The following is a 10,515-nucleotide window of genomic DNA, read 5'->3' as shown; positions in this document are numbered from 1 at the left end:
AGGAGGAAACAAGATGGTGGGGTCTTCTTTTTCACTCAAATACTATAAAATATTCTAAACAAAAATGTGACAAAATGAAACAATGAAGAGTTCAAGATTTATCTTGAGAGAAACAGGTTTGACTAGAAGATCAGAGATTCTGGAGGGGGTTCTGGGTCCCTTCTGAAGCTTCAGGAGGAGGGGGTACTAACTCTTGACCCACTTTGCTCAAGCCATTGTCTGCTCCTCCTCTCACCAGAGCTGCTTCCCTGGGCACCCAGCTATCTCTGAGTCTCTCTCTGGATCTCAGTGGCCCTTCCCTCTCAGGGAGACACTGTCTCTTGGTCCTTTCATCTTGGGGAACCCCACTCCCTGCTTAAGGAAGGCAGCTTTGAAAGCACATGTCGGCATTGGCAGTAACTGGGTTTGTAGAACCTGTTCTTAGTTGCTGGAAGAAGAAGGGCATGTTTCTGGGCAATCAGAGGTCTCTGGGTAAGAAAGGAATGTCTCTACAACATATCAGAGTGGAGCTGGTGGGTGGATCCTGAGATACCACGGACCCAGGCTCTCCCACCGGGAGACCCTGCCTGTTCCCCAGCAATGGCCCTGCATGGCGGAACCAGGACTCCTGGGAGCCCCATCACAGAAGCAACGGTGAAGGCCTGGCCCGAGCCAGCTGATGGGTCCGCAGGCAAACTGCTACTTAGCCCCGCCCTTTGCTCCTGTGTTTATCCACTCAGAGTCCTCTTGCCCACTCTCCCTGCCAGTGAGTTTTTCCCCACAATAGTCCAAGGACGGGGGCCTTTCTCTCCATTCCCACAAAATGGATATAGCCCTCATTTCTAGTAATCTCTTGGAACAACCTTTGCCTTCATTCCACCCTATTTACCCTCAACACACACACACACACACACACACACACACACACACACACACACACTCGCCTGCAGAATTGCCTTCCTTAAATACTCTTTGAGCAAATGGGAGCAGTGAATGATTCCGCTCTGTGCTCCCCCTGTAGTCAGGGACCATATGGCTCCTCAGGATTTCTATCTCAAAATGTTCAGAAATAAGAAATTGCTTCCCCTCACAATCCTCTTTAAGTTTTATTTATATCCCAACTTGCACCCTGCTGGCCTTGGCCAATCTTCCCACAGAAGCCAGGTCTGAAGACTTTGTTTTTGTTTTTTTTCTTTTTGAGAAAAGAGATGTGAAAAAAAATGATAAGGCAAAACACTCAGAAATCAAGTCCCTTCCCAAAATCATAAAGAAAAGAAAGGTGGGAGTCAAGAATAGGATCAAAGGGCTCCTTCCGGACCTCATTTGGTGCTTCACTGCATATTAAACAAGAAGATCTGAGTATCGGAGTGAACCTTTGGCTCTGTCACCTACAGAGACAAACCAACCCGAAAGTTTTCCAGGTCTACACATGAAATTTAGATCGGTTTAAGAAGCAGCTTGGCGTCTCTCCTCACTCCGAGCACAAAGCCACGGTGTTCAGCTCTGTTCCAGCTCCATACCTGCTCCTTGACTAAACGGCGTCATTCCAGACTCAATCTGGGCACAAGCCACCACAGTCCCCGTCTTCTCTCCATTTCAACAGCAGGACGGTACGTGTCATGCACGGGCTCTTCACTTCCTGCTACAGTCCTCACATATATGTGGGCTTCTTCCGCTCCCGTGATATCCTTCTCCCGTGCGGGTGATCGCCTAGGATTCTTGGGAAAACAAACAGGTGTTTCAAAAATAGAGAAAAGTAACAGCAACCAGATTTACCCTCCCACCTGAAACAACCAAAAGTCCAGAAAAACATTTAAAACAATAGTTTTCAAGACACTGGACATCAGGCAAGAAAGGATATGACCCTTGAGAGACAGAAAACAAATGAGGAGAGGCCTATATGGCCAAGTTTAGTGCCTTGGCAGGTTCTTTCAGGCCAATCAACTCTCTTTTGTTTAATGTTAGCATGGTATCTCTTTCTCATTCCTTTTACCTTTGATTTATCAGCGTCTTTATATTTAAAGTGAGTTTTTGTGGGCAGTATATAGTTGGATCTTGTTTTTATATCCAATCTGATATAAATTTTGATTTTTATATCTCTGCCTTTTAATTGGGATATTTAGACCATTTACATTTTTAAAAACATTTTGCAGATTTTTCTTTTTAGAGAGAGAGACAGAGTGCGAGCAGGAGAAATGGGTAAGAGGGGGAGAGAGATAGAATCCCAAGCAGGCTCCATGCTTAGTACAGAGCCCAATGACCTGGACCAAAATCAAGAGTCAACCAACTGAGCCACCCAGGCGTCCCTAGACCATTTACATTTGATGAAGTTATTGATGTGGTTGAGTTTAAATGCACCATCTTCGTATTTGTTTCCTCTCTGTTCTGTCTGTTCCTTGCTATTTAAAAAAAATTTTTCCTGCCTTCTTCCATACAGATTTTAGGAGCCTCTTACTGAGTTCCATGAAAAAAAAATCTGTTGGGATTTATACTGGAATCTATATTTATCATATAGAATGATTTGAGGTTGTTCAACATCTTCAGCTCTTGAGTCTTCCTATCCAGAAGCTTGATGTAACTCCCATTGTTCAGGTCCCATTTAATATCTTTTACTGAAGTTTCATTAGTCTCCATAAAGGGGTTACAGTTTTTGTTAGATTTATTCCTTAGCATTCTACATATTTTTAATACCACTACAAAATGGGATTTTTAAAAATGACTTTTTCTAATTGATTCCTAATGATTTTTAGAAAGGCAAATTACTTTTGTATATTGATTTCATATCTAGGTAGCTTGTTAGAGTCTTTGCTTAACTCTAATAATTTATCTGTAGATAATTTGGCTTTTCTATGTAGATAATCATATCATCTGGAAATCATGACATTCTCTTTCTTCTTTTCCAATCTTATATTTTCTACTTCTTTTTCTTCTTTATCCTATTTCTTTTTTAATCTTTATTGAGGTATAACTGACAAACAAAATTATAAGATGCTTAAGGAGTATGATGTAATTATTTGATATATGTATATATTGTGAAAGAATTCCCCCCAATCAAGTTAATTTCTACTTCTTTTTCTTATCCTACTGCATTGACTAGGATCTAAAGTACAGTATTGAAAGCACTGCTAGGAATTTACCCAAGGGATACAGAAATGCTGAGGCATAGGAGCACATATACCCCAATGTTCATAGCAGCACTCTCCACAATAGCTAAAACATGGAAAGAGCCTAAATGTCCATCCACGGACGAATGGATCCAGAAGATGTGGTTAACTGATGGATGTGGGGGGAAGGGGGGATGGGCATGGAGGAGGACACTTGTGGGGATGAGCACTGAGTGTTATGTGGAAACTAATTTGACAATAAACTATTTGTAAAAAAAAAAAATTAATCTAGCATTAAAAAAAATACAGTATTGAATAGAAGTCAGTATTGAATAGAGCATCCTTGTTTTGTTTCTGATCTTAGAGAGAGTTCATTAACATTTTACCTTTAGATATGATGTGTGCTATAGATTTGTAAAATGATGTCTTCTTATAGGTTAAGGAAGTTCCTATTTTATTTTCAGTTTGGTAAAAGTTCACATCACAAATGGCTGTTTAATTTTCTTGGACTGTCTTCTGTTGAGATGACCACACAATTTTTCTCTTTTAATTTGTCAGCGAAATAAATATTGATTTTTTAAAATTAAAAAATTTTTAATGCTTATTTATTTTGAAGGAGAGAGAAACAGACAGAGTATGAGCAGGGGAGGTGCAGAGAGAGACAGAGACACAGAATCCAAAGCAGGCTCCAGGCTCTGAGCTGTCAGCACAGAGCCTGATGTGAGGCTCAAACCAACCAACTGTGAGATCATGACCTGAGCCGAAGTCGAACACTTAACCAACTGAGCCACCCCAGCGCCCCTAAGGTTTATTTATTTTCGAGAGAAGGAGAGAGAGACAGAGTATGAGCGGGGGAAGGGCAGAGAGAGAGGGAGACACAGAATCCGAAGCAGTCTCCAGGCTCTGAGCTGTCAGCACAGAGCCTGATGTGAGGCTCAAACCAACCAACTGTGAGATCATGACCTGAGCCGAAGTCAGACGCTTAACTGACGGAGCCACCCAGGTACCCCTGATTTTCTTTTTTTAAAGTTTATTTATTTGTTTTGAGAGAGAGCATGAGCATGAGTGGGGGAGCAGCTAAGAAAGAGGGAGAGAGAATCCCACGTAGGCTCCGTGCTGTCAGCACAGTGACCACTGCAGGGCTCGGTCTCACAAACTGTGAGATCATGACCTGAGCTGAGATCAAGAATCAGACACTTAACTAACTGAGCCACCCAGGTGCCCCTAAATTGACTTTCTAATATTAAATCAACCCTAAATTCCTGTCCAGCCAATAAAAACACAGTGAGAACTTCCTTTGTGCCTGAGCTTCTCTGGGCCGACTCTTTTCCACACGTGTTCACACTGGACTTTGCCTGTACATGGAAGGCTTAAAAGCCCGTAGCTTGCTTACTGTATTAGTGATCTACAGTGATTTTAAACAAGAGTTCTTACCTCAGCAATCTTGGGATTGTCATAGATTTCTGAAATTTCACATGGCCTCTCACTTTCCTAAATTGGTAAAAATACATTTAAAAGGAAAGAATAAATGAGGGATCCCAGCAATTGCCCATGACCATGATTAAAATCAATGGTTCTTAAACCTGCATGCACATAAGAATCATCAGAAAGCTTTAAAAACAAAACAAAGTAAGCAAACAGGTGATAACTACCTCCTCAAAAATTCCATACATGAGAAATATCATTGTAAGTTACTGCAAAAATAAACCAGGGTTGACAGTGGGGAGAAGTGGGTGGCAGTAGAGATCAAACAAGGCTGGCCACGTTTTGATAACTGAGTTCACTACACTATTCTCTTTAGTATATATTTAAAATTCTCCATGCTGTAACTCTGTTGTCCAGAAGTGCTCATTTAATTAGTTTTGGTGATTGGTATTTTTGTAGCCTCCTAGATGATTTCAAAGTGCATTGAAGGTTAAGTAACTATGACTTAAATATTAACAACACCAACAACAACCACAATACATCTTAATATGTTTAAAGTTTACATACCATAATCTCAATCTTTACAACCATAATCTCAATCCATCTTGACAACCTTGCCTACCTCTTAAAATAGGGAGGGCAGTTTGCATGACTCCTGTTTTGGAGTGGAGTGAACCAAGGCATGAAAATGTGGACTCACTTGTTCAGGATCATATAACTCATTAAACGGCAGAGCCCGGGGTAGAGCCTTGTTTGTCTATCTCACGTTAACGCTTATCAATATGAGAAAAAGCAGGATTGTTCATAAATAGAGGATGGCATTAGAACCCAGAGTCCACACAACATTGTTGTATTACAACCACGGAAGCCTCTTGGATATTGGTCTGGGTGCCCTTTGAGTTCTGAGCATGGTCTCCAGAGCAATCCGGCATTTGCAGGGGTGGGGTTGGTAGATTCCCTTGTGACTGATGTGTGTTCAGATGTAGAAAAAGGGCAAAGAGCAACAGAGCCACCTACTTGTGGACATGCCCTCACCATAGACACCTCAGCACCTGTTCATCTCCTATCTTTCCTGAGATTATCTCCACTCTCTTTATGAAGACTGCGCCCTTTTGTTTCTTGACTTTAGAGAACACACCCCTAGTACAGACGTGCGTTTGCCATGGCAACCCATGTCCCTCTCCACTGCCACTTTTTGCCACCCCAAATACCATCCTTGTTGCTACAGATTTCCTGAAGCAAAGGTTGTGTGACAAATCAGCTCTGCCTGGAGCATACTATCTTGAGTCTGAGATAGAAATTGGGAGGCAGGAATGTCCACCATTGTGTCTCCAGAAAAGATTCGGATTCTGACACCCTCAGCCCAAAGCCAGTTCACTGAAGTCCTGATTCCTGTGATACATCTAGACCCAAAGAAGCTTCTAGTCACCTCAGCGGACTCCTTGCTTCTGCTTCTTCGGCGAATCAGTATAGATAGTAAAGCCACCAGCAGGGCTGCGGCCACCAGGGACGGGATGCCTGCTGCTAATCCAAGAGAAGGCCCACAGTCCTGGCACAGAGAGAGAAGGGCAGAGTCAGGTCCTCGAAGAATATAGGAAAAGTTCCATTGATTACAAATAAAACAAAGCAAAACCCCACATGGCCTCTTAAGTGTCATATACAAAATCAAAAGGTAATAAAATACAGTGAAAAAATGATTGCAACATCCACCACAAATGACTCATGTCTTAGGACTTAATTTACATGGTTTAAACCAATGGAGAAAGGGTGATAATCAGGTAGGAAAATGGGCAAAGGATATGAACAGGCCATTTCTATGAACAGAGGTACACACATCTCATCAACACAGCAAAAGCTGAGAATCATTTCAAAAACTATATAAATAATAAATATATAGCTGGATCACTTTTCACGTGATGAACTCACACAGGTGATCAGCATGCAGATGAAAACACAAAACATTGCCGGAATCCTTGAAGCCACCCTGTACTCCCTTCCTCTAACAGCATGTGTAACCACTACTCTGAAATCCATCATCATACATTAGCTTTGTTTGTTTGCCAACATCATCTAGATGCACATGAAATGTATGTACTCTTTTGTGTCCAGTTTTTTCTGTTTAACGCTTTGTTAAATCTGTGATTTTTGCATGCTCTCCTTAATTTTTAAGTTGAGTTGGTCATAAGAATAATTGTTGAGCTGCACTCTGTGCTCGGTGACAGTTCACGCATCAAACTTTAATCTTTAAAGCAAAGGTAGGAAATGGCTAGAGCATTGTCATTCCCATTTTATAAGTGACCAAACCAAGGCTCCATAATTTAGGGATATACTTACTGTTTCTTTCCCACCTGTTACAACTGAGGAGGAAGTCTGTGTGAAAAAAGAACACGCATCTTGAAGAAACAAAATCTGCATATCATATAAGAAGTCCATCAAAGGTTAAGCGATCATGCCCAAAGTTCACCCCTTTGCTAAACTTTCTATTGAAAACAACATGTGGCAATACATGCCAAAAAGAACCTTACATGATTGCTTTCTAGGTAAGAAGGAATGAAATCTGGCTATAAGGAGAGAGAATTCAGAAATTCAGGTGCTGTCTTTGTTATTGACCCTGTGGATTTGCAATAAGACACTTTACAACTCACAAAGGCTTTCTTCTGTCCCTAGTCCCCACACCCTTCCCAGCATGCTTTGGACCACTTGTTCACATTGCTAGAAAGGAAAGAGATACTACTACTGGTGGACAAAGTTTCTTTATGGAAGCCTTACTTATTTTCAAATATACAACGAAGCAAATGGCTTTGGGAGATATCTGAAGTTGTGAATATCTATGAGTACATGTGTCCAGTTCATACCTCCGCCCAAGTGGGGGAACCAGATTTCACCCATTTAGGAGATTGTTCAGGTGAGAGTCTTGCCCAGATCAATAAATCTCAAGGGACAGAGCTCCACATTAGCCACTAACTGGCATAAACTACACTAAGTTGTGCCCTTTGAGGTTAAAAGCATACGTCCCTGGCTCACACTCGCCCAGAGTTAAATGGTGATTTCTCAACTCAAGCAAAGGGGCCTCATTTCTTCATCTATAAACTGAGGATGTTAGTACCTACCTCTAGGGCTGTTATGAGGGTCCAACGAGCACCAGAAGTATACACTTTTGTCTTTCTCTTGAACTTGGCAAAGTTCTGATCAGACCTGTTATTTACTTCATCATCAACCTCAGCGAGCACGCTGGCGTCCCTGGGGCCTGGGCTTTTACTTATGGTCTCTATCTTCCAGAAAATGAAATAGTAGATCTTAGAGGAGTTACATGTCTTTTCCAAGGTTCCAAGGGTAACTATAAATCTAATCTGCCCTTGAGTGTTTGAATTCCGAGCCCAGGTCTCTTTCTCAAAGAGCTGCCATCAGAGGAGGGATTTATACTTAAATGGTTATACTTTTACCTAAACGCAGACTCACGCCGTCCCCCGGTACTACTTTAATGCTGCTATCTGCCTAAAGTGTTCCATTTCTCAGGGTGGCGGAAAGAGTCCAATATTGTTTCAGGTAAGATGTTCTGTCATTAGATTTTAGAAATTCACTTGGGCTGGCTTTGGGGAGAAAAGGGGAGTTAACTCTAAAGATGCAGGGATGCCACGTGGAGCCAAAGGCCGGCGGGAGTCTGGCTTCTCCGGGGACTGGAACCAGCCCTCTAGGCACCTCTCCCTCTGCTCATCTCTCCTGGGCACACGTGCTCTTCTCTGCCTGTTTGCTTCCTTCTTTCACTCTCCAGGTGGATTTTTCTGCCCTGCTAAAATTGTGCCACCTAACAATTAAGAGGAACTTACTGAGTGCCTGTTCAAGAACTTTTCCTATATTTGCTCATTTGTTCTTCACAGCAGCTCGTGAAGAAGGACAATAATGACTCCCGGTTTACAGATAAGAGTGACACACAGAGAAGTGAAGTAACTTGTGTGAGGTCACACAGCCCTAAGTGGTGGGTGCCAAGTGGTCTGGCCCCAGGGTCTATGCCCTTAACCACTGTGCTACACTGCCTTCCATGACCAAATGCAGCACCCCAACCCAGTGTTTGTACTTGACAGTTCAGTACAGCTCAGCATAGACAGACTCGCATGTGTGCCCCTGTTCCAACCCCCCTGCAGACAGGCTCTGATGAGTCAGGTGTTCACCTCTCCCCTACCTCCTGGGGCCCTGGCACTCCGGGTCATTCAGCTGCACCACGAAGGGGAGGGTCATGCAGTAGAAGGTAACTGCCGGGCAGTATGACCAACCACCCAGAGAACTTGCCCAGGATGTAGGTCATCAGTGCTAAAACCAGAAGGCCACAGACTAACCGGGATGACTGTTTGCCCTACATAGGAGGAGGGGACAGTCCTCAGAGAAATGGGTTACTAACAAAGAAAGTACTACAAAAGGTGATGAGCAGCATCATAAAGGCTTCCCACTTACCCCCACTCACCTCCACTGCCCCGAGCAATGGCTTCTCGTTTCTCCGAGTCACCTTCATAGGCTAAGCCAAGCCAAGATTAGACAGAACCTGGGATCTCTATACATTTGCTGAGTTCAAGCAGCTGGGGGGAATGTTCCAGCAGTGATCATATTATAAGGTTATAAGATTTTGACAGGTGAAAAGAGGGATGGGGCAGTTTGTGTGAGGACAACAGGCAGAGGCTGAACAGGAAGCAGAGCAAGTCATGGCTCTGCCAGGAGGACATAGTGGGTGCCCGGGGAGGTGAAGGACAGAGAAATCCAGGGTGGCCAGGAGCGGGCACCAGAAGGCAGGCTGAGAGTCACAGGTGGCACCTTTCTGCCGCTCTCCAGGGCTATGCCCCCAAGTTACAGTAAAAATGAACACTGGCTGGGGCGCCCGGGTGGCTCAGTCAGTTAAGCGTCCAACTTTGGCTCAGGTCATGATGTCACAGTTCATGAGTTCAAGCCCCATTTTGGGCTCTGTGCTGACAGCTCAGAGCCTGGAGCCTGCTTCAGATTCTGTGTCTCCCTCTCTCTGCCCCTCCCCTCCTCACATTCTGTCTCTCTCTCAAAAATAAGTAAACATTAAAAAGTTTTTTAAAAAAATGAACACTGGCTTAGGCATCCTCCTACCAGTAGATTCAGTTTATTCTCTTTGAATCACCATGTCACTTATCAGAAAAATTTGCCACAGCCAAACCACTAAAAATCTGGGCCAAGAAAGTGCCTAGCTCAGTCACAGCAGCACTGTACTGGTTAGAAAACAACTCTGGCTGTGTTACCTCCACACAACAGCGGGGAAGAAGACAGAAGAGCAGCTATGGACTGAGACTGTGCCATCATCAGCTGATGATCTCCATTTGGCTTGCAACTTCATGCCATATTCAAGAGCCATCAACTGTTCATTCCTGTCTCCCCAACAATGCCCTTCTAGAACATATACTAAGGAAATCATCTTCCCGTGCAGACAGGGATTTAGCTATAACAATTTGTATTACAAAATTATTCTTAATTGTGGTTAATCAATTAAAGAAATAATTCACTTGAAGGAATACCATATGACTATCCTCAGTTATGGTTATAAAGCCTGATGGAAAGTTTTTTATCATAAAACTATATAAAATCATACACAGAGTAAGAACACAGTGGTACAGAGACAACAAAAGTCAAAATATATATAAAGTCAAACAGGACTAGAAGGAGCAACACCAATGTTTTCTGCTGATGGGAATTTAGGTGTTTTGAATTTTTCTATTTTCCTTTTAAAATGTTTATTTAGGGGCACCTGGGTGGCTCAGTTGATCGAGTGTCTGACTCTTGATTTGAGCTCAGGTCATGATCCCAGAGTCATGGGATCGAGCCCTGCATGAGGCTCTGTGTTGAGTGTGGAACCTGCTTAAGATACTCTCTCTCTCTCCCTCTCCCTCTCCCCACCCCCCTGCTTACACATACTCTCTCTCTCTGAAACAAAGTGTTTATTTACAATTTTTATAATTGAAGGCATTTGTCTCAGCAGCTGCCCGCCCTCCCACCCCCA

The 10,515-nt window shown here is 43.0% G+C and overlaps 1 protein-coding gene across 1 annotated transcript in view; it reads right to left on the bottom strand.

Moving 5' to 3' along the window:
• Positions 1-1,072: 1,072 nt before the first annotated feature.
• The window catches only part of OPALIN (oligodendrocytic myelin paranodal and inner loop protein), a 12,882-nt gene continuing 3,439 nt past the window's right edge, over positions 1,073-10,515 (bottom strand). The window contains exons 4-7 of the mRNA XM_077779383.1: positions 6,843-6,878; positions 5,938-6,057; positions 4,518-4,574; positions 1,073-1,697 (exon numbers count right to left, since the gene is read on the bottom strand). Of these exons, the coding sequence (XP_077635509.1) occupies positions 1,521-1,697; positions 4,518-4,574; positions 5,938-6,057; positions 6,843-6,878 (390 nt within the window). The 3' untranslated portion in view covers positions 1,073-1,520. The remainder of the gene's footprint in view (positions 1,698-4,517; positions 4,575-5,937; positions 6,058-6,842; positions 6,879-10,515) is intronic.

The sequence above is a fragment of the Crocuta crocuta genome, unplaced genomic scaffold, assembly GCF_008692635.1.
Source record: "Crocuta crocuta isolate KB4526 unplaced genomic scaffold, BGI_CrCroc_1.0 scaffold170, whole genome shotgun sequence".
Taxonomy (NCBI): Eukaryota; Metazoa; Chordata; class Mammalia; order Carnivora; family Hyaenidae; genus Crocuta; species Crocuta crocuta.
Note: the sequence above shows the minus strand (reverse complement) of the source record. Positions and strands in the feature narration are given on the sequence as shown.